This window comes from Phyllostomus discolor, chromosome 8 (genome assembly GCF_004126475.2).
Source record: "Phyllostomus discolor isolate MPI-MPIP mPhyDis1 chromosome 8, mPhyDis1.pri.v3, whole genome shotgun sequence".
Classification (NCBI taxonomy): domain Eukaryota; kingdom Metazoa; phylum Chordata; class Mammalia; order Chiroptera; family Phyllostomidae; genus Phyllostomus; species Phyllostomus discolor.
The window spans coordinates 62,795,655-62,819,930 of NC_040910.2; the positions used below are offsets into that span (position 1 = coordinate 62,795,655).

The 24,276-nt window shown below is 44.3% G+C and overlaps 1 protein-coding gene across 10 annotated transcripts in view; it reads right to left on the bottom strand.

Annotated features, from left to right (window-relative positions):
* Positions 1 to 24,276, bottom strand: part of PIGL (phosphatidylinositol glycan anchor biosynthesis class L) — a 92,272-nt gene that overhangs the window by 21,680 nt on the left and 46,316 nt on the right. For 5 of the 10 annotated variants that reach the window (XM_036032934.1, XM_036032933.1, XM_036032935.1 and 2 more), the window contains exons 3-6: positions 17,539 to 17,629; positions 11,193 to 11,260; positions 7,296 to 7,327; positions 5,659 to 5,792 (exon numbers count right to left, since the gene is read on the bottom strand). In XM_036032934.1, the coding sequence (XP_035888827.1) occupies positions 5,659 to 5,792; positions 7,296 to 7,327; positions 11,193 to 11,260; positions 17,539 to 17,629 (325 nt within the window). The remainder of the gene's footprint in view (positions 1 to 5,658; positions 5,793 to 7,295; positions 7,328 to 11,192; positions 11,261 to 17,538; positions 17,630 to 24,276) is intronic. The other 5 variants (XM_036032939.1, XM_036032938.1, XM_036032931.1 and 2 more) reach the window with 1 other exon arrangement.

A 24,276-nucleotide genomic window follows, 5' to 3' on the forward strand; every position in this document is an offset into this window, starting at 1 on the left:
CTATTTCATTTAATGCTCCGATAATAGGTTCTATAATTTGATCATTTCCATTTTGCTAGCAAAATGTTATTATTTTAAATTTATCTTTTATTTTTAATTGAAATAGAAAGCACACAATATAAAACTCACTTCACCATCTTCACCATGTTTAAGTGCACAGTGTGGTGATACTGACCACAGTCACATTGTTGTGACTGATCTTCAGAACTTTTTCATCTTGCAAAAATAAAACTCTACGCTCATTGAACAACTACCCATTTCCTCCCCTATCCCCTAGCAACCACCCTTCTACCTTGTTTTTCCATAATTTTGGCTAGTAAACATATTTCCGAGAAGTATAATCACATAGTATTTGTCATTTTATGACTGGCTTAGTTCACTTAGAATAATGTCCTCAAGGTTCATACATGTTGCAACACGTGACAAGATTTCCTTCTTTTTATTAAAGCTGAAATTCCATTGTAGGTATATACCACATTTTCTTTATCCATGCACCTATTGTGGGTATTTGGGTGGCATCCACCTGACAGCTATTCTGATGAAGCGATAATTTATGCTTCCTGTTCCAAACACACAGCAATAAAAGAGAAAAGTGCAAAGAGAAGACAAAAAAAATAAGGCTGGGTCAAAACTAAGACCAACAGCACCATGAATACTAAGAACACACACAGGGGTCAAAGCAGAGGGCTGGCTGGTTGAGGGCCTGGGAGCACCATGGTGGCTGAGAATTCTGCTCCTGAAGGGCATTCACTGAAGGGACTCTGGGACAGGGAGCTCAGGCATGCTGCTTGAAGCCAGGGCTGGTGGCTCCCTCATCTGTGAAAAGGTGCTGGCAAAAAACATTTGCCAGTTATATAGCTCACAGGAAGTTGAATGTCTTGAAATCAGTATTGAACCAAGTTACCTGCTAGCTCTATACCTGGAACTGCCATTAGAGGACCTGATTCTGGCCATCAAGCACCTGAGAACTCTAGACAGGGAAGGAAAGCACATAGGAAGAGGGGGGCATGATCCCCTAATTTATCAATAAAAAGACCTTCCTCCTAGTTGGCAAATCAGAATTCCTGAAGACAGGAATGATATTTATGCAAAGAAAGAAAGCTAATGAAATCAGCACTCAGAGCATGAATATATCTAGATAAAAATAATTTTATAGGGAGTTCCGGCCAAGACGGAGGCTAGGTAGAAATCCTTTGCTTCCTTGCATAACCAAAAGGAGGATAACAACCAATCTAGAATCAATAAACAACCAAAAGTGCCAGAAAATCAAACTTCATGGAACTCTAACAACCAAGGAAATAAAGAAAAAATCAACCAGAACAACCAGACTGGTAAGGTGGACCTTAAGGGCTGACTCAGAAAAACCACCATGATGTGGAAGCCTTGTGGGCAGGACGGGCTGGAAGGGAGGGGCTGACTTAAGGGGGAAACTGAGACTCAGAGCTGACTGTGGGCTACAGCTGGGGTTGCCAGGGTTGCCTTGGTAGGAGATATTCCCAGTCTCACACTAGAGTTCTTCGAAAAATGCGCCAGAGACAAAAGGCAAGCTGCACTGTTCCTTCTCTGGTCCCTCCCCCATAGGCAACACCACAGAGAAGCAAAGAGGGTTGACCTGCCTGGGTGAATACCTAAGGCCCTGCCTCCTGCTTCCTCTTCTCCTTATAACCTATCAGCTTCACCAAGACAAAGAAATATGGCCCAAATGAAAGAACACAGCAAAGCCTCAGAAAGAGAACTAAGCGAGGAGGAGATCGCCAACCTGTCTGATGGAGAATTTAAAGGCCTGGTAATCAAAATGCTCAAAGATCTGACCGACCTTGGTTGAAAAATGAAAAAACAAATGAAGGATATCCAAAGTGAAATAGAGCAAAATATTCAAGGAACCAACAGTGACAGGAAGGAAACCAGGACTCAAAGCAATGATTTGAAACAAAAGAAAGAAATAAACATCCATCCAGAAGAAAAGAAAGAAACAAGAATTCAAAAAATGAAGAGAGGCTTAGGAACCTCTGGGACAACCTGAAATGCTCCAATATCCAAATTACAGGGGTGCCATAAGGAGAAGAGGAAGAGCAACAAATTGAAAACTTATTTGAAAACATAATGAAGGAGAACTTCCCCAATCTGGTGAAGGAAATAGACTTCCAGGAAGCCCAGGAAGCCCAGAGAGTCCCAAAGAAGCTGAACTCAAAGAGGAACACACCAAGATACATTATCATTTAAGTTACCCAAGATTAAAGATAAAGAGAATCCTAAAAGAAGCAAGAGGAAAAGAGAGAGTTACCTACAAAGGAGTTCCCATAAGGCTATCAGCTGATTTCTCAAAAGAAACCTTGCAGGCAAGAAGGGGCTGGAAAGAAGTATTTAAAGTTATGAAAGGCAAGGACCTACATCTAAGAATACTCTATCCAGCAAAGCTTTCATTTAGAATGGAAGGGCAGATAAAGTACTTCCCAGACAAGGTCAAGTTAAAGGAGTTCCTCATCACCAAGCCCTTATTATATGAAATGTTAAAGGGACTTATCTAAGAAAAAGAAGATAAAAAATATGAACAGTAAAATGACAACAAACTTACAACTATCAACAAATGAACCTAAACGAAAAGAAAAACAATGAAAACAAAAACTAAGCAAACAACTAGAAGAGGAACAGAATCAGAGAAATGGAGATCACATGGAGAGATTTCAGTGGGGAGGGGGAAGGGAGGAATGGGGGGAAAAGGTACAGGGAAGAAGAAGCATAATTAGTAGGCATAAAATAGATGGGGAGAGATAAAAAATGGTATAGGAAACAGAACTCAAAGAACTTATATGTACAACTCATGAACATGAACTAAAGTGGGGGGTAATGCTGGAGGGTTGGGGGTACAGGGTGGAGGGGGTATAAAGAGAGAAATAATTGGGAAAACTGTAATAGCATAATCAATAAAAATATTTAAAAATAATAATTTTACATATAGTTTGTTAGAGACTAAAATAACTGTATTTAGGACATTCAAGGAGCTAAACAGAAGAATAACAACTTTAAAGAATAAGGAATTTTGAAATAAAAAGCAGGAAGTGAAACAATAGGTGGGAATAAAATAAAAAATTAGAAATCTCAAAAATGAAAATGATATGTGAAATAGAGAAAAAAATTAGAACAATTAAGAGACACAATGCAGTGTCCCAGGTTCGATTCCCAGCCAGGGTACATGCCTGGGTTGCAGGCCATAACCCCCAGCAACCGCACATTGATGTTTCTCTCTCTCTCTCTCTCTCTCTCTCTCTCTCTCTCTCTCCCCTTCCCTTCCTTCTCTAAAAAAATAAATAAATAAAATATTTAAAAAAAAAGAGACACAATGCATAGAGAAAGAGGCCCCACTATGTATATATATTTCACAGGAGTCTATGAAGAGAATGGAGAACTTCCTGCAAGGGATATTTGAAGAGACAATAGGTGAGGATTTTTCAGAACTGCTGAAAGACAGGCGCCCTCAGTTTGTGAGTCCTGAGCCAGACAGATATAAACAAGTCCACCCAGACATATTATAAGACTGCAGAACCCAGAAATACATGGACAATCTTAAAAAGCTATAAACCATAAAAGAGACTAACTGCACATGAAAAAGATTATACTGACCATACGCTCTTCATCAGCAATAGATGGTACCAAAACATAAGGGAGTTACATCCTAACACACACTGGGAGGAAAGAAATGCAAACAAACTTTTATTTTTAGCAAACTTTCCCAAAAGATAGGACATGCAAACATTTAAAGACTAAGTGAATTTGCCTTCTTTAGACCCTCACTAAAGAATTGCTAAAGAACATACATCAACACAAAGAAAAGTGAACCTAGAGAGAAAGTGTGGGGTATAAGAAACAATGAAGGCCCTGGCCAGGTGACTCAGTTGGTTAGAGTGTCGTCTCAATATAGCAAGGGTGTAGGTTCGATCTCCAGTCAGGGACCATACAAGAGGCAACCAATGAATGCATCAAAGAGTGGGAAAACAAATTGATGTTTCTCTCTCTCTGTCTCCAGTCAATTAAAAAACAACAACAATAAAGGGCCAGGAATCAATATGTATCAGCAATAATATTCTAAACTACAGTAACAGAGTGAGGCAGGGTTGACCAGTCAGTCCAAACATGCTAAATTTCAATAAATCTTTAAATATCACTATTATACAAGCCACATTTACTGACTAGAAAGCAATTAAATTATAAACCAGCAATAAAAAGATTATATATATTCTCATATATAATAATCACATATGATCATAATCATATGTATCAATATATCACTATCACATATGATATATAATATCTATCAGAACACATATGATTCTCATTGTTCACAGTAGTCATGTTCTGTACAGTTACTGTAAACATCCGCATTAGTCCACACTGCACTGCTGTTCCTAGGGCATATAAAGGTTTAGCCTCTGGTCATGTCATTTTCAGCAAAGATCAATACATAATCTTGTTTTATGTGTGTTTCTGTGTAAAGACACCTTATTTAATACATTACTGATTCATCAACACTGAACTCATGGCCAACATCACAATACATGAATGAATATGAATACATGAAAACACATGTATGTTTTCCATAAGGCACATTTTAGATTCTTGTGTCCAGCGTTCAACACCACTGGACAGCACTTCTGCACCATAATTAGAGTCCAGTTTAAAAAGCAAACTTACCAACAAAAAGCACAGAAGTGAGAACTATGTGGCACTGAATATTCCAAGGAAAAGACTTTTTTATAGTATGAGCTGAAACAAGAAGACAGAGGTTCACCTTCAACCTCAGTTGGGAACATGTATGTGTGCATCAATGACTCAAACTTCTCACTGCTCTGCAAATATCCATGTTTATGAATGACCCTAAAAGCACTGCAAGTATTGACATGTGGTTACAAGCACATTTTAGCAAGTAGGCAAATATGAAATCTGTGGATAATGAAGATTGACTATACACACACATTTGTAAACTCTAAAATACATGCACCCCTAAAACTTCATGGATTAAATAGGAACTCACACCTTGGTCAGGTAGTTCAGTTGATTAGAGTGACGTCCCAATACACCAAGGTTGTGGGTTTGATCCCCAGTCAGGGCACATACAATAAACAACCAATGAATGCATCAGTAAATGCAACAACAAATCCATGTTTCTCTCTCTCTCAAATCAATAAAAAAAAAATAAAAAAGAACTCACAATGGAAACTCTAAATTACTTATAATGGAATGATGACAGAAGAACTATATATCAAAACTTATCAGGTGCAGCTAAAGGAATACTTCAAGGGAAATTTATAGTATTAAGATGTATTTTTAAATTGATGAGAGACAGAAACACTGATTTGTTGTTCCACTTATTTATGTGTTCATTGGTTCCTTCTTGTATGTGTCCTGACCTTGGTGATTTGGGAGGATGCTCTAGCCAACCCAGCCAGGGTAGCATGTATTATTTTTATAATCCCCCCCAAAAGGTAGAAGTTCTTGAAAATCTATGACTACCAGGGAATAGCAGCAGTATGAACACTCAGAGACAGAAGATGAACTTCTGTGGAAGGTCTTTGGTTAGGCCTCTGCAGAGCCAGGGCTCTGAGGAGCCAGGAGTCCGGGGCACATATCTGGAGTGGGGGTCCAGGAAGTCGCAGTCCTCACCTTGGCCTGTGCTGCTTCTTTGCTGGTGAGCACGAAGAGGACATCGCCGGTGTGAAGCAGAGAAAAGGGCAGGTCCAGAAGGGAGATGTACTTGCGCAGCATGCTCACAGACTGAAGGGTGAGTACCCTGCACCCTGGTGGGGAGGGAGAAGGAAGGGAAGAGTGTTGTTGCTTACAGATTCTCCCTTGAGCACCCTATTGTCCCCTGGGTCGCAGGGCAGGGCAGTGGGCAGGGCAGTGGGCAGGGCTTGCTCCTCAGACCCGGCACCGAAGCTGCTCTTTGTCCATAGAATGCCTGCCCTGCTGCCCTCTCCCTGCTATAGGTCCTAGCAAGGAAAGGTAGGTTGCTAGAGGTTGGGATTTGGCTACATCAGGGCCAAGGGAAAGAGATGAGACCTGTCTCTGGACCTGGTTCCTGCTCTGTCACAAAAGAACTGACAGACTTTTTCTTATCTGTGAAATGATGTTGATAGCATGGGACCTGCCTGTCTCACAAGGTTGACATATACGAATCAAATGAACTACAGTCTTGTTCCAAAGGCCTCACAGCTTGGTAAGCTCAGTAAGCCCATGCAGAAAGGGCGCACACTACTTATGTTTTCATTTTTTCATCTTCCTATCATCCCTGTGGGGGATGTATGTTATCCCCACTAACAGACCAGAGACTAGCTCAGCGAGGTTAAGCACCTGTGTCATACAATAAATGGGCCAGTGGGTCAAACACCATTCTTTGAAAGGTGAAATTCTTAGGAAGAATTTTTAACTTGAGCAGATTAACCCATTGAGCACCTATCAGTCACTTACAACGTGGTAAATGACCAGGGGACAGGAAGTGAGTTAGGATGGACAGAAGGAAAGAACAGTAGAGGTGGGATAGACCTGCTCGGTGAGAGCCGGGCAGGTGAGTGGGAAAGGCCTGGTGTGAGTTTTTTTTGTGTCAATTTTTCTACCTGGTACCCAGATATTTGGTGACACATTTCTGGGTGCATGTGAGGTTGTTTCTGGAAGAGATGCACATCTGAGTTAGTACAGCAGGCCACCCACCCCAGAGTGGGGGGGCCTCCTCAGACAGCTGAGGGCCTGACTAGCACAGAGGAAGGGAGAACTCCTTCTCCTTGGCCGACTGAACTGGGATATGGTCATTTCCTGCCCTCAGATTGTTACGTCATCGGCTGCCCTGCTTCTCAGGCCTTTGGATTCAGACTGAATTACACTACCAGCTTTCCTGGGTCTCCAGCTTGCAGGCAGCCAGATCATGGGGCTTCTCAGTCTCCATAATTGCACAAACCAAATCCTTATAATAAAGCAATAAACAAAGAATCCCCTACTGGTTCTTTTGGTTGTGTTTCTCTGGAGAACCCACATGAAAATCTTCAATCTCCCCCTGCACCTGGAGGCTGCCTGGCTGGCGGGGCACATCTCAATAGATACAGACTGATTTTGGGACTTGGGGACCTGCATTGACAGAAACACCCAGCCAAGTCTGGAAGAGGGTGGCCAGTCTTCCCCACCCCCACCCTAACTCTGCTTGGCCTAGGGCAGCTCTGCATACATATTTTCAGATTTCATACTAATTTTTCTAGAAGACCATGGCTTTACCTTATCTAGCAGCCTTTGGCACAAGGAATAGGCCTTACCTTCAGGTAACCTCCCTTCTGAGTGTAGGGTCCTGGAGACGGAAAGAACAAGACAGAGAGGAGTAAGATCCCCTTTGCAGGTAACAGGAAGGGCCCTCACAGCAAGGCCTGCCACACTCCATGGTCCCTCCTGGTAAATTTCTAAGTAGTTTCTTTTGCATAAATTGCCACATAGACTTATGGGATTCCCTGCCCAGGCTACAGCTGAAGGGACCGTGGTGGGCACCTTACACAAGGACAGCCAATGTGAAGGCTGGCCACAGCTTATGAAGTGCTCAGGCTAGGGCTTTGCCTGGGAGAGATGAAGGTTGACTGCAGTAGACTCCTTGAGGCTCCTCCTCTTTTGAAGTTGTAAAATGATATGGTGGGAGAATATTTTAAAATACTGACATTTCTTCCCTGATAGTTCCTTTTCCCCTTTTTGACCCACCCCACTCCCACCTCTGACAGTGATGTCATCTGCCATCCTGTTCTCCTGCCATAAGAGGATGAGGGAAGTAAGTCCAATACCCAGGCACATATGTGCATACAAAAAGGGGTTCTTAGAAGCAGAGGTAGAGGAAGAGAGGTTGAAAGGGAATTGATAAACTATGGGCCTGACCTCCTAGCAGAGACCTGAGAAGCAGAGAAATCTGAAGGAGGGTTCTGGGATCCTGTGAACAGAAGCAACTCATCCAGAAGCAGTCTAGACAGAGCTCTGGGGAAATCCTGATTTGGAGGCAGTCAGGGTCTCCAGGGACAGGGCTGGGAAGGCAGGGCAGACGGTACACTGGAGATGTACACCCATGCGGAGTCGCACAGTGCTGCGGAGGGAGGGACCTGCACTGGAAGGAGCTGGTGCTGGGGTGGGTAGCTCTAGAACAGTACATGGAAGGGCTTGTGGTGGGAGGAAGCCAGGAAGAGGCTGAGGAGTAGCCACAGGGGCCAGAGGGGCCAGAGGAAGGAGGATCAGCTGGCTCAACCAGGTCAAAGCAGCATTTCAGTGAGTGACAGGCAAGGTCAAATGCCATAAAAACCTTCAGGACAGCTGAGGACTGAAATAAACCTGGGGAGTTTAGCAGCCAGGGGGTGATGGTGGAGGCAACAGTTTTCATAGGTTGGTGGGAGTAGAAGGCAGGGAGAGGGACAGAAGGACGAAAGTGGACAGGACTCATTATCTGCTCAGAGGAGCATTAGTACCTGGGGTTGGGGACCAGCCCTCACTGAGGAGGGTCCTCCAGCCACAAATGGAACCCAGCCCCAGAAATGAGAAAGAAGGGAAGTTCAGAAGACAAAGCTTATTTCCTCAGCATTTCTGCTTGGAACTGAGGGGCTCATGTAGCTGTAGGTGGCAGTGTTAGGAGATAGGTAGAGAGTCCCAAGGAGCAGAACAGGAGGTGGAACGGGGAATTGGGGTCTGCCATCAAGGTGGGCACCAGTAGCAGTGACACTATGAGACTGCTCTGGGTCTGGGCGTGGACTGCCATCCTGGGGCTGCCTCTCCTAGGAAGTGTGTCCTGTAATTTGCATAGCCGCTGTGTGGTCCCCTCCCTTCCCCAGGGTCTCCCCTCCTGTGAGGCTTCTTTGGTTTTTCTGGCAGCTTCCACAAGCAACTGTGTATGGCAAGAAGAAAACAAAAGGGCCGGAAAGGCTCCTGGGAAGGAGTGGACTAGGAAGACAGTACTGATTCTGTACTGGATGCTGTTCTGTTAGATGTTTTGATTCAACATCTTATTTTATTTCCTCAGAACAACCTGACAGTTAAGGTGTGAAGATTCTCATCTTTTAGTTGACAAAAGTAAGGCCTCTGAGGTCATTTACTCCAATTCACACAGGCTTACTTATTAAAGTGGCAGTGAGGTGCCCTGTACAGCACTAGAAAAGGAGACAGGAGATCCAAGTTCTAGTTTCTGTTCATCTCTGGACAAATCCCTGCAGTCTGGAAGCTTCCTGAGAAAACTATGAATCCAAATCAAGTCTGAGGAAAAAACATACGGAATGCGGGGAGCTCGAACACACGGAAATAAGGACTCAGAAGCTTTTTTGGAAACAATGTAAGACGCTGGTATAGGGAGACTTTTTTTGGGGGGGTGAGGGAGAACTGACCATGAACTTCCCTAGGAGTGTCACTGTGGGGGAGAGGGACTGCGACAAGGTTATTTTCAAAGGAGCATGAAGTTAGGCATATCAGGAAATTGTTTTATCTCAAGCATAGTGACTGAGGACTCAGAAGTATTAAAAACCTGTGGCATTCCAGCCTCTTCCAAGGAAAATGGCCCCAGACAGTCCTGTCTCCATAAAGCTGTAAAGCTGTCCCCTGGAGTACCTGGCCCAGGCTGATACTTTTCCCACTTTCCCCACTTCAGTGGGGGGCCAGAAAGGGGACCCACGCAAATTAGCCTAAAGTGCCCTGAAACTCAGTCCAGGTGTTCTTGGTTTGTTTGCAACAGACCCAATCTGGTCTTTTCTCTGGGGCAGCTTTGTGGAAAGTGGTAAGGCTCAGTGTGTGTCCAGAATGAGGTAGAGACACTACTTCAGTTCTCCATGGGGTTAACTGTCCACTCCAGTCTTGGAAGCCCAAGGCCTCGGAGTCATCACACAGTTGGTTGGAAAGACTACTCTTGGGCTACCTCACTTTCCCTTGCATTTTCACGGAAAATTGCATCTCTGGCCCTGGCCGGGTAGCTCAGTTGATTGGAGCATCGTCCAGATACATCAAGGTTGTAGGTTCGATCTCTGGTCAGGGAATGTACCAGAATCAACCAATGAATGTATAAATAAGTGCAACAACAAATCAATGTTTCTCTCTGTCCATTCCTTTCTCTTTCTCAAAATCATCAATAAAAATTTTTGTGAATAGCATCTCTGACTATAATGCAATTTCAGGTCTTCTGTACAAGTGCCTGGGACAGGATGTGAACAGTCTTTATAGGAGGCAGCATTCCTGCCTTCTGTAGTTCCACAGTCAAGCCAGCAGGAGGGTAGGTATGGAAAGACTGTGTGGGTAACAGTTTATAGGTCTTCCAGTAGGTAGCACATAGTTTAGGGACTCAGCTGGAAGGCCCTAATACTGGATGGGTCTTCACAGGGAGCAGAGAAGATAATGAATGTACAACTAGGATTCCTGGATTCAGCGCTGCCTCTGCCATTGTTCAGCCTGGCAGATTTGGTGAAATGAAGAGGTTGGACATTTCTGTCTTCACATATTTCTCTGATCCAGTCTGAGAATGTTGGGCTTGTTAGACAAAGGTGATAAGGTACGTCCTTCACTTCAAGTCGCCCCCACTCCTTCTTTAGTCGCTGGGCCAAGTCCACCAGCTGCTGCTCCTGGTGTCCAGGAGAAGCACTTCTGAGGCTAGGGAACTGACATATGCTTGTAGGACCCTGAGTAAGTCCCTAATATCTTTGAGGTTCAAGTCAGTAAAATAGGGTGACTGTGAAGTACAAATGAGATTTTCTATTACGTATGTATATTCTTCTCCAAAGAAAGATTTGTGATAGTGTATAAAGTATACAACAGATGATAACAAAATAAATGAGAATCAGGGGAGGAAAAAGAAGATGGAGCAAAGAGACACATTGGTTCACAGAGCTCAATACCTAAAGTCCCTTACACTTGCTACGAAGGGTAGCAAATTTGGCCCTATAGCTTTGTGGCCAAAGCAAAGAAAGAATTAAATCAGTTACTCCTTTGCTGTGTCCCTGGGGTAAAAAACACAAATTCTCAGATGTTTAGGAGACTGCAGAGAGAGTTCTCACGGGGAGGATGTAGTGAGGTGCAATGAGCATCATGAACAACACTGGCTATCTGATAATAAAGTTTCCTGGGGCTCAGATACTGAGGGGGCAGCACTTTTGAAACCACCTGCCCCTGAGCAAACAAGCAAGACCCTGCCACCTCGACCACCCCAAGTGTACCTCATAGCTGTGTGCAGAGCCACGTGGTTGCTGTGCCCACTGATGCCCCCTGCATCGAAGGTCACCACCTGCAGGGAAACATGGGGCTCCACTAAGGCCTGGCTCCAGGCCAGCTGTCCCCCCATACCTTGAGGAAGGAGAGAAGAGGGCAGAGACATGAAACCTTTCACATTTTGAGTTCACATGAACTGACTTTGGCTCAGATCAATGGCGTGCAACTATCGGTTTGGCCAATCGTAGGGAGACTTTTCCGTTGCGGGATTTTCCTGTTTATTCTTGTTCCTTACTGGTGGAGTAGAGTGGAATTTGGCCCTGGTAGAACCCTGGGCCCAGAGTATCTCTGTTTCTTATCTGCCTAGCCAGTGATGAGCACATTTACTTTTCCTGGCTGGTTGCCATGTGAACTTTGTTCACAGAATTGCTACGTGATTAACTGGGTCTCTTTTCCTTGTGCCTTACTGAGGGCACAAAAACTTTAGGGGACAATTTCCACCACATCCTGAGATTAAATTCACAGAAGAAATGTGTTTATTCATAGACTGTCTCTGCTGCCATGTTCACAAATATAGATTTGCTTATCAACTAAAAGCTTAGTCTAGGTTCCAGCATTTCATTTCTACACACGTGGATTTTAAAAAAGCCCAGGGAACAATTTAAAAAATAATATTAAAAGGATAGTTTGAATAATAAAAGAAATATTTTAAAGAAATCAAGGACTCAGAAAAAGGAATAGTAGTGGTTGGCTAAGGGTGATGGAAAGAGGCAAGCTATCCCCAAGGAATGAAGATGACCACACAGCATGGACGAAGGGGCCGGGAACCAGGCTTGGAGGAGGCTGGGAAGGGATTCACTGCTGGTCTTTCTATACTAGACTGTAAAACACGTTGACTTCCTTTACAGAAAATTCTGAGCAGCTAACTTTTATTGAACATGGGCTGGAGGCTTGGGCTATAGATTAAAAGAAAGTTTAAAGTCCTATCAACTGATCCTGATTCAAACAAGCTGCAAGAATAAAAACAAAATAAAACATATTTATGACATCAGAGCATTGGAAATGCAAAACATTGATATTAATTAATTTTTAGGTGTGATAACAATATTATAGTTATGTTAATAAAAGATTCAATGTCTTTTAGAACAGCATACTTTCCCTGATTGGTATGGCTCAGTAGATTGAGCAACGGCCTGCAAACCAAAGGGTTGCTGGTTCGACTCCCAGTCAGGGCACATGCCTGGGTTGCAGGCCAGCTCCCCAGTAGGGGGCGTGTGAGAGGCAACCACACATTGATGTTTCTCTCCTTCTTTTTCTCCTTCCTTTCCCCTCTGCCTAAAAATAAATAGAATTGCATACTAATGCATACTTAAATTTGTATTTAAATATGAAACACCATGGCAAGAATTTGCTTTAAAATAACACAGCAGGCAGGGAGGTATTTAAATGAAAATAGTATTGACTGTGTGCTAATTATTGAGGCTGAGGGATAGGAACACAGAGGTTCATTAAACTATTCTCTCTACTTTAGTATGCTTAAAATTATAAGGATGTTTTAAAAATCTGAGTTAAAGGTTTATAAAAAGCAAATAATATAATGGTGAATATAGGTCTTTACACCTTTGTGAAAACCCATGTTATACGACACCAAATTTGAACCCTAAACTATGGACTTTGAATGATGGTGATGTGTCATGTATGTTCACTTATTGCAATAAATTGTGGAGGGTGGGGTTGGTTAGAGATGTACTTTCAGGTCAATATTTTCTGTGAACCTGAAACAGCAGTGTATTATTTTGTACACCTAAAACTAATATATTGTATGTCAACTGTATTTAAAATTTTTTTAAGAAATTTTAAAAATACAGTCTACAAAAAAAGTTAACCATATTAACTCAAGTACTGATCCCATGCTTCCATGCAACGCAGTGGGGAGGGGCGGTGTGGGGAGAAACTGCAGCGGCTCTTCTCTCCAACACTAGTTAACCCCAGCCCGTTGGGCAAGTCACAGAACTTTACCACTGGAAGTTATTTCAACTTTCTTTCTTTTTTTAAAAAAATATGTTTTCCCTCACCAGCGTGGCTCAGTTGGTTGAGTGTTGTCTTGCAAAGAAACAGTCTCTGGTTCAGTTCATGGTCAGGGCACATGCCTGGGTTGCACAAGAGTCCCCAGTTGGGGCATATGAAAGAGGCAACTGATTGATGTTTCTCTCCTGCTCTTTCTCCCTCCACATCCCTCTCTCTAAAAATAAAAAATATATAATATTAAATATATATATATGTTTATTGATTTTAGGGAGAGAGAGAGAGGGAGAGAAAAAGATCAATATGAGAGAGAAACATTGACCAGTTGCCTCCCACATGTACCCCAGAGATGGAACCTGAAACCTAGGTATATGCCCTGAACGGGAATTGAACCCCTAACCTATTGATGTACAGAACGATGCAACCAACTGAACCACACCAGCCAGGGCAGTTATTTCAACTTTCAATGTTTTGATTTCCTCATCTAAGAGGTCAGAAATATAATACCTGCCTTGTTGGGGACCACTTCATGTGGTTTCGGAGACTGTAGCCCCGCTGAGCAAAGCCTTGGAAGTGGCCAATAAGTCTCCCTGGAAAACCGGGAAAGCAAGTAGCAGACACGACCCAATACTAACACTGAGGGTTCACTGAGGGTTCCCGTGGGAAATCAGACCTGAAATATACATTGTATTCTTTGAAGCCTGCACTGCCTAGTGATAGCCCTGTTGGTATAAGCCAGATGTTTGAGTTCAAAGGATAAGGAGTTCCTGCACTCCTTATCTCATGAACACGCCTTAATGACCGACCACCTGGCGTCAGCATGTCTTGCAGCCCCTGATAGGGTCTCTGCATTTCTTCAATTGTTATCTACAGACAGTAGATAACAATTGATCTACATTGATTGAAAAGCTATGCCTGTATGCTGTATTCCCCTGCACATTCTGACCCTAATAAAAGCCATTTTTGGAGAAGGGCTTGGGGTATTCTCCACTAGAGGGAATCACCATCCCCTCTCCTGCCAGAACAACAGATTGTGTCTGGGACGATTTCTTTCTTTTCACCTGCAGCTATCAAGAGAGCTCTGCTGGAGCAGCACATCCCCCACACCTTGCCCCCTCCACCCCCTACTGCCCTACTTTGCTCACTGGGATGAGAAGATCAAATAAAGCCCTGTGGAGGTGTTTAGAACCATACAGCAATAAAGGCTAGAGGGTCTCAGCTCTAAGTCTCTGCCATCAGATAAAGCAGCAGGTTGGGGCCAGGTTATTATCACAGGCATGCCCAAGGGCATGCCCTTGGTTAACGGATTTGGGAACAAGAGAATTTTGACTCAGGCATTTTTAAATTCTCCAAGGTCTGTTTCTTCTTCATTTCACACCTTTGTGTGTGTGTGTGTGTGTGTGTGTGTGTGTGTGTGAATTTTAGTTGTTTTCAAAGGCTCAGACAAAGCCTAGTTCTTTCCAAACTGTCAAGTTTACCCTCAATTTATAAAAATGTTTCTCTAGATTTCAACAACCAGAGAAAAGATCAAGAATAAGAAAAAGTTCCTCCTTTGCAGGTAATTTGACTTTTCTTTTAGCTATCTTTAAGATTTTCTTTCTCTTTGGAATGCTGCAGTTTCATTATGATATACCAATGTATGGATTTCCTTTTATCCTGTGTGGGATTCATTGAGCTTCTTGAAATGGTAGGTTAAGGTCTTTCTCATTCTGGAAGATTACCAGCTATAGACCTTGAAATATTTTCTCTGAAGTCACTTTCTTGTCTCCCCTTTCAATAAATGATAGGACAAATAGATAAGAAAATCAGTGAAGACATAGAAGAATTAAAAATATGATTAACAAATCACAATGAACAAATATAAAGGGCTGTATCCAAAACTGCAGAATTTCTGTCAAAAATACATAGGTCTTTTTCTAAAAATTGACCATTTTGTGATTCATAAAGCAAGCTGTCCACATCTTCTTAAAGTCCCCCTTTTCTTTCTGTTGCAAGGAGGGCTGAGCTGAGTTGTGTCCAGCTCCCTAGACATTTGCAGACTTGTGCATCGCTCCTGTAGTTCTTTATAGACTCCATCTTCTACCCCTCTTCAGGGGTAGAAGTTGCAGAAATCTTTGTTCAAACAAAATATGACCCAGTCCCCAACAAACAAGAGACAATAGTGGGACTGCTCTGGTTTCTCAAAAACAGTGGTTCTCACCTGGGGGTAGTTTTTTCCCCAGGGACATTTGGCAATGTCTAGGGACATTTTTATTGTGATGAATGATGGGGGGTTGCTACTGAGTAGAGGGGGACACATTTAGTGGACCCAGTCTAGAGATGCTGTTAAACACCCTACAATGCCCAGGACAGCCCCTAGAGCAAAAAATTATCCCGCCCCAAAGGTCAATAATGCCACTATTGAGACATCCTGTCCTAAGGGAGCAGGAACGAGGTGTATCTGGCTTGTTGCTGCAACCCCTGTTCACAACAGATAGTGAATATCATATAGCAGGTGCTCAATATCATATAGCAGGTGCTCAATAAATATTTGTTGAATGAAAGATACAGGGAGGGGTTGGATCCTGCACCCAGACTGTTTTCAGTAGAGGGCAGAGGTGTGCTTTCCAAAGCTCTGTCCTGTCAGCTGTTCTATGGGGTTCTCTCAATGCTGTCACAGGGAGTAGGACAGACAGCTTAGCATCCAACAGAGCTGGGGCCAAACAGAGCTCAGATTTCTTCCATCACACTGTTTTAATGGCTGCAGAGCCAGCTTTGGCCTTGGACAAAGGAAAGCTTTTGGCATTTTCCCAGCACAGCCCAGGTGAGGAACCACCTTCCCATGAATTTATCTCTGTGTTCCACACATCTGTCTATGCTTCCCTATTGGTGCTTCATCTTCTCTGATTGTGCAGTTGACACTTCCAGTCTGGATGTGGCACTGGGACCCTTCCAAGCTTTGTGTACTCAGCCTGGTACAGGACACTGCCATGGAGTGACTTCCCGTCTGCCCAGTATTAACCCTCCTCGTGCAGGGACCATGGGTCTGTGTGAAAGGAAACCCATACTTAGCTCATTGTGGCCACTCAGGCCCACACTGGCCGCAGGGTCAGAAGGGCCCTACGCTTCTACTACTGCATGAAATGCAGCCCAGGGAAGTTAGTCCCAGTGCACTGTGAGAATTTGAGTTTCCCTATTAACAGCAATGTATGTTAAACAGCTTTTTAAACATCTGGCACAGTCAATGCGCAGGGAGTGTGACCCCTGCGCTGATGGACAGAACCCTCCATTTTTCACACTCAGACTCCCTGGTAAGGTATAGGTAGGAGGTGTGGACATGCAAGCTGTTGGTGACCATTTTTCCAGCCAGGAAAAAAAATAATAAAGTCAATGCACAGAGTAAGAAAGAGATGAGCCCTGACAGGTCATGGGTCCACCTGCATCACCACTTGCATGTGATTTGGAGTGAGCCAGTTAGGTGCTCTTCTGTCATTAGAAAACAAAGATGGTCTAATAAGTCAATGAAAATCTGTTCTTATGAAAAGTCTAATAAATCAGTTCACTCCACGAATTCATCATTGGTAAAAGCCTAACATGTTTCTCTGCTAGAAGGATTCATCTTTTAATGAGGATTTATCAATATCCAATTTTTATATGATTGGGGCTTTAAATGGTCAAATTTTAGGTATTATCTCATGAAAGATTACTGTTGTTTTAGAAGTGAACAGCAAGCCTCCTAGGCAGCCTTAAAATTGACCAGTGGCAAGGCCACTGCTGTGGGTCCTAGGAGAGCTGAGAGGGGCTTTCCTGGACTTGTCCACCTCTGCAAGTAACTTGAACCTCCACTGCTGCCCTAACTGTGACTCAGATGTTTTCCCTGTAGGGGGTATGAATTTATCCTTGTGATTTTTGGAACTGAGGTTTAAGATCCTAGTTTCACCACTTGCCGAACTCAGGCTAGCTGCTTGACCTCTGGAAACCTCAATTTCCTTGATATAAAATGAGAATTACAACAACATTTACCTCTAAAGTTAAAATGATATAATAACTGTGAAAATGCTTGGTGAAAGGTGAAGTTGTGTACAAATGAGAGTTACAGCACAGAGTCCAGGAGTTTTTAGGTGGTGGGACAGAGGTAGGGGTGGGAGAAGGAAAAGAGGACACATTGGGGAAAACCTGTGCCTCTGAGTGCTGCCACCACAGTTACTCAGCCTCACAAAAGGTGTACTGTCATCAGGAGGCTCTGGCATCCTTTCAGCATGGCCCTGGAGGAGGGCTGTATGTGGGAGAGCAGCCACAGGAAAGGTGGGACTGGGCCCAGCTTTGCGTTCTGTAAGCGGGTCCCCTTACCAGGTTGATGTTATTCACTTCTATGTGCTGGAGCAGGACGCCGGCCACACTCTCTGTGTCCCACTGCACACCTGGGTCATCTGGGAAGTCCCTGGAAGGAAGAAGCACAACTTGAACACCATTTCTCATTGGTGGCAACTTCTCCCTAAGCTCTGCTGGGTGTGTGCCAGTCTCCTGACAGGAATGTAGGGGGTGGCTGGGGCTACCCTTAATTTGGAGGTTTCTATTGAAAGAGGTAAAATTTAGAAACATGACACCACTAGATATTGATGGACAATTGCACACAACACACTTTGGGAGCTTTGGGGTCATTGCTGAGTGGGAAAAAAGACATCAAACAGATCAGGCTTTGTCTACATGTTGGGGAGACGGATTTAACCTCAAACCTGACACAAAGGCAGAATGATATTTATGTTTATAAAAGTAATAGTAATAGCGCTTTCATTGAAAAAGTACAAAAATCTGTTACTTCATTTAACTTCATGAACACCTTTAAGGAGCCTTGACAGATAAAATTAAGTAGGTTGTTTGAAAGCCTGTTAAAGTTGAATTTGAACCCAGGGTTTGTGACTGCAAAGCCAAGATATTTTATCACCAGGGAGCTGGCACCTCCAGTGAGGCCACAGCAAGTCACATGTCTCAGGCACAGAGGCCTCTGTCGGTTAATCTACACGGTATCTGCATCTCCATTAATATATCACAGCCCTATCTCCTCCTCTGTTGCTTTTTGGTGTATGAATCTATGATCTCACCTTATATGAGGCCAAGGCCTCAATTTGAACCCCTTTTGGAAGGTATTATAAATAGATACCCATCCTTCTTTGGCTCAGGTCCTGTGGGCACCCCCACAATGTGCGCCTCAAGGGCACAGGCTCCCTGCTTCCCATCTGGCAGGCTGCTATCACCTCTCTACAGACAAAGGCCATTAACTGACCCTCTTAGGACTTTGGTCAAAGGAGAGTCACTGAAAGTTTTTCAGCAGGAAAATGACATGACACTAAATAATATAGTTATTTCTGTTGCTTCACTGCTATCTCTACCAAACGCCTAGGGCGTCTTCAGCGGAGGGCAGCTTTAGACTTTTCAAAGCAATATCCTGTTAGCCGCTCTGTATGGTTCTCATACTGCTTCTGCAGTAAGCAGGACAGACAGCTCAGCTGGTGGGGAATGGGTAAGGAAAGAGTACAGTCCAGTACAGTCCAGCTTTGTTTCCTGGAAATAGACCTAAATATGGTATGTAGAACATGACCTGCTGAGCTTGACTGCTGAAGGAAAAACAGATACAGCAATCAGGGAAAATACCTTGGTGTGAAAACAGCTACATATATCCTCCTGGTGCAGAAGTCCACAGAAATGTATCAAGGCATCATTTTGGAAATTGAAAATACCAATAATAGTCACATGGACTTGATATGTAAACCATGCAAGTGGCCTTGCTTCAGCGAGGGACAGGTATTCTAAAGCAGCTACTTTGCAGCTTGTTACTTTCCTAGATCTGTACAGGCCTACTGGGAATGGCAATCAAGTTACAGAGTTTAGAGTTCCTAGAACCTTTCTTTATTAGCAAGGTCCTTCATGGTTTTTACTACAACTGGAATGAAAGAGTATGGCAATCTCTCAGATGCTGACGTGCCTGGGTAAGTCTCTTAAGATGTAAAGCTGAGCAACCCTTTCTGGCTGAAACAGACTGATACAGTAAGCTGAAAGACATTTTGACCAGCTAAAGTAGAGATGACAACTGAAGCACTGAGGACCAGGAAAATTAGGGATTGCAGCAGGCAGTGAGTGGTATGGTGCTTACTTGATGTGCCTGTCTTGTCTCAGGACAATTCCAGTCTACAGAGCACTCTCAGCTCGGAAATGATAAAACGAAATCTCTGAATATCTGGAAAGTCATACCTTGTACCTACTTTCTAATTTACAGACACGTGGTCTTTCCATGAAGCTTTCATTCGCTCTACGTCTACAATCAATCAGGTGGTGTGTCCTGTTAAGAAGCCAGCAATAGAGAACTAGGAATTGTTTAAGACATTAAAAAGGTCTATTAAAGATTGTTTAAAGAAACAGGTATTTTACAAAGCAAGAAATGTAAGCTGCTAGCATATATTCTTCCAATTTTCACTAAGAATCAAAGAAATGCTAAATTAAAGCAGGACATCTGTGTGGAGAAGGGCACAGGGAAAGGTGCTGTTCTATACTATTGGTGTGAGTTTTTAAAAAATTTTTATTGATTGATTTTTAAAAATATTTATTGTATTTATTTACTTTTAGAGAGAGGGGAAGGCAGGGAGAAAGAGAGGAAGAGAAACAATATGTGAGAGAGGTCTGGTTGCCTCTCACATGCCCCCCACTGGGAACCTGGCCCAAACCCAGGCACGTGCCCTGACTGGGAATCAAACCAGCAACCATTTGGTTCACAGGCCAGCACTCAAATCTACTGAGCCACACCCGCCAGGGTATTTATCGATTTTTTGGAGAGAAAGAGAGAGAGGAAAGGAGACAGAGAGCCAGACAGACAGACAGACAGACATTGATTTATTGTCCCATTTACTTATGGATTCATTGGTTTTCTTGTATGTACCCTGACCAGGGAATCAAATCCACAACCTTGGCATATGTCAACAATGCTCTAACCAACTGAGCTACAGGCCAGGGATGTTGCTGTGAGTTTAAATTGCTACATCTCAATGAGATGACAATTTGGTTATATGCAATTATTTGTGCCCTTTGACTTTAACTTTCTAGAAATTCACACTAAGAAAATAATTAGAGAAGCCTTCAAGTCACAGCTCCAGCAGAAACATCACTTTTCACTGCAACTAAAAGCAGAAGAAGGCCCGCAGTTTGGTTCTGCCTCCAGGGAGCAATCTCTCTAACTTCCTCTTTTGCAGCTTATGAAAATGCTAAAGATAACAACAGTATCAGGGGCATATTCAACGCAAAATATGAGTGCCGCATATTCAAAGAAAGTATAGATATCCCCAAAGTAAGGAATGTTAATGCAAAACAAAACAGAAAACCCCCTCAGGTTACTTAAGTCTAATTTTGCTTTTGACTTCTCAGTCTAAAATAATGAGACATATAACAGGGATAGAAATGTACTCAGAGGAACTGAATTTTGAAAGTAAAATAAGTTGTGAGAGAACTTCTCAATAAAGGGCTCTGAATGAGTCCAAGTCTGCAGATACCGTACTCTAGGCCCCCCCCACCTCCCGCCGCCCCTCCAGAGCAGAGCCTAGAACGCACGCGCACTGGATTGGAAGCAGGAGAGAGTGGTAGAGGGAGGGAGGCTCACACAGGATGACTTATCCACCTGACGCCTCATCTGGGACTGTCTGAAATGCTGTATGGAAGCTCGTCTGACCAGGAGGTGAAAGAGGAAAGTGTTTACCTCCGTGGGATGCTAACTCTCCAATACTTTAGGGAGAGCAGGCTTGGGCACCTGAGCCTCTGAGCCATGGCAGAGAACACCTAGGGCAGAGGGCAAGGGGTGCGCTGTGGGCCGCCCCTCCCCCGCCCCCCACTGCACAACCTTGCCCACGGCCGAGGAGGCATCCGGAGCGGCACACACCCCACCCCGGAGCGGGCTCTGAGAGAACACGACATCGTTCTTCCAACCCACCGGACCCAGCACACACTGGCTCCCCGCCTGGGGCTGAGGGCCTGGAATCTCGACCCACAGCCTCAGGAGGCTTCAGCCCGGGTGAGGTTTGCTTCGCTGTGGAGTGAGAGAGTGAGAAGGGGCTCACAGTGGGAGAGGGGTGAGGGCAGAAGGAAACAGGGCCTGGAGGTTGCGGCATCCCTTGCTCACCGCCCAGCCCTCAGGCTGGAGTTGCTGAAGCTCTTGAAGCACCTTAGGAAGACAATGGCACTGTGCTGGATTCTGAAGACCTCTGAGGAGAACGAGGTGTCCTGGAAGCCATCAAACACCACAGAGGATGCTGACTCTCGCTTGTGGTCCGGTAACTGTGGTCTGCACAACCCCTACCCTGGGGTGTATTTGGCTAACACAGCGTTAACACCGCTGGGCAGCGTCCTGAACCTGGCCAGCTTCAGACCTTTGCGTGCAGTAAACCGGCCAGATCTCTCAGCCCAGGGCTGATAAACACGTTTGTTTTCCGACCAGCTCAAGTGAGGATCTTGTCCGTATGTTTGAATGACTCGCCCCGGCGGGCTTGTTTAGGATGGAGCCAGTGCAGTTATGGAAAGGCTTGGGTGAAAGTCTGCGGGGATCAGTTCCCATGGCCACAGGCCCTGCTGGCGAGGAAAGACCCCTCCTCTATGTTCCCCACGGGGGGAAAGCCCCGGTCCGGCCCGCCCTGCTCACCACAGCCGGGCAGGAAGAGGCGCTGCCGCAAGGCCGCCAGGCTTGGGCAAGCGCCACTCTCTGGAAACCGAGCTCCACTCTTTGCACACGGCCCTCTGAACCTTTGCACAGACGGAGGCTGCGCGCACATCCTAATTTGGTCTCGTGGCTGGCGCAGCCCAGCTGGAAGGTGCGGCCAGTCCCTCCCCCACCACCTCAGGCACATTTCTAAACTTGATCACTTCCTTTGTTATCCCAGGCGGGCGAAGGTCATTTGAGTTCACCGAACCGAAGCGGGAGGGGAACAGAAGGATGGTCTGGAACCTGGTGCCTGGGGCCTGGCAGTCCCAGAGGGCCTCCGGTGCACACTCCCTCCCGCCCGTGGCCCTGCGGCGGGTAACTCCGGGTCCCAGGAGCAGGGCTGTGAGCGCAGCTAGAGCCACAAGAGCTAGAAGGAGTTGGATGCTGACGGAATGATGAAGCTATGTCTAAAGCAGAGCAGGCAATTTCTGGACCTGCCTCAGGGTCATGATGACTAGCTTAAGATAAACAGTAAGGAAAAGAAATATTTGGGGAAAAGAAGTAAAGGAAAAGGGAAAAGACAGAAAAAGATGGATGAAAAAAGAAGTGCATGTATAAAAAGCAATCCTTTTTTTTTTTCTTTTAGCATCTATTCTAAGAAGGGCCCCATCCTCAAGCAGTTTAGGAGCCCAAATACCAAATGTCTACAGAGACCCTCATCCCCATAAGGCTTAAAGCTTCCAACCCTAAGCATAAAATGGATTTTTCCTTTCTCGTAGGACATAAAAGAAACTTTCAAATCATGGCTGTTTGGCACTATACTGAAATCAGTTATACTACCTGTGCCCACTCTTCTTCGATAGATGCATTTCATATTACTGCAGAAATAAATTCTATAGAGTTTGCAAAGTTTATGTGAGGAATCTTTTTGCAAAAATTGCCAATTTGCTGTCTTCTGTGGCTGCTGAAAAACAGAAAAGAATCCGTTCACTAAACTCACTTCCAAAAAGTCATCCAGCTCTGCTTGTCTCCAGTAGCCTCAAAAGAGGTGGTTCATTAAGAGGCAGATGCCTATATCCAAACCCCTCCTCCTTACCCCACTCTTGACAGAGAATGGTGGTGGGAGTAGGTTCATACATATTTGTGGACACATGAAGACCGAGAAGGAGCCTCCTGAGCAGCATAGAGAAAGGGGCAGTAGAAAGGTGCCTGAAATTTCTGCTACATGGGCAGGCCAGCCTTCCTTCCTTAATAAACTAGGGTTAATTCAGAGAAGAGGTTCATCCCTGATTTTGGCAAGCATCTGAAACACCACCATAAACCAAGAAGCAAGACAAGACAGGAAGCCACATTGTTGGGGCCTTGAATTCCTGTGGGCTGGCTAGGTCTTCATGACAACAGCACCTACTGTTGAGGGCTCTGTCCTCTATGTCCCCGGCCAGGGTGATTTAAGTTGTATATTCTCTGGTCAGGGAGAAGAGGTGTAAACCATTTGCTCTCAAGTGTCCTTGGTTAGGGAAAAAAGGTCTTATAATTCACTAGCTGGCTATAGGTTGTTAAAATGGTTTGGCCTTCTTTAATTATCTTGTCTCAGCTTCTCCACTCCACTTTCCCAGGAATTTTCCTAGCTTTTTACTATCCTACCTCATTCCCTCCTTAAAGACTTCCATCCCTGAAATGTTTGTGGGGTGATGAGGGTGAGGTTATGTCTTCAGTAACTGCTTCCTGCTCACCGTGGCTGTAGTCTCTGCCTGTAAATGAATCTCTGAATTATAACACTATTCTCCAATTAGATTTGTTTTGCAAAAATGAAGGCAAATGGAGTAAAATACTTTATATTTAGATGTTTATGGCCCTTTACACCAAGATAGAGATTTAAGGGAATCCTGTAGGATGTGCGAAGCCACAATGTCAAATGATTTAGAGGACACCTCATAGTCCTGGCAAGATGCCTCTTCTGTCTCTAGAGGATCAAAGAAAACTGATCTGAGGGTGGAACAGCCTGCTTCCCAGCTTACTCCCCTGCCGCCCCTCAAAGGGCAGCAGCCACTCTTTAATCCCTCTTCTGTTTAGAACTACTGGCACCTGCCCCTGCTTACAGTCCTACCACTCCAGGAACAGAACTATCACCCAAACCCTAACGTGTTACCTCTGAGGAAAGTGGCAAATTGGGAGCCTGGTGAGGAGATTATTCAGGTATGTGCTCCCTTTTCTACGTCTGACTTGGCCCTTTGCAAATAAAAACTCAGTCAGTTTTCCAAAGACCTTAGCAAATTCACAGAGAGGTTTAATCACTGAATACTGACTTATGACCTAATTTAGAATAATTTACAGATTGTTCTCTCCCACTGCTGCACTGTAGATTAAAAAAAAAAAAAACATTAGGAACCGCAAGGGCTTATGCTGATGAG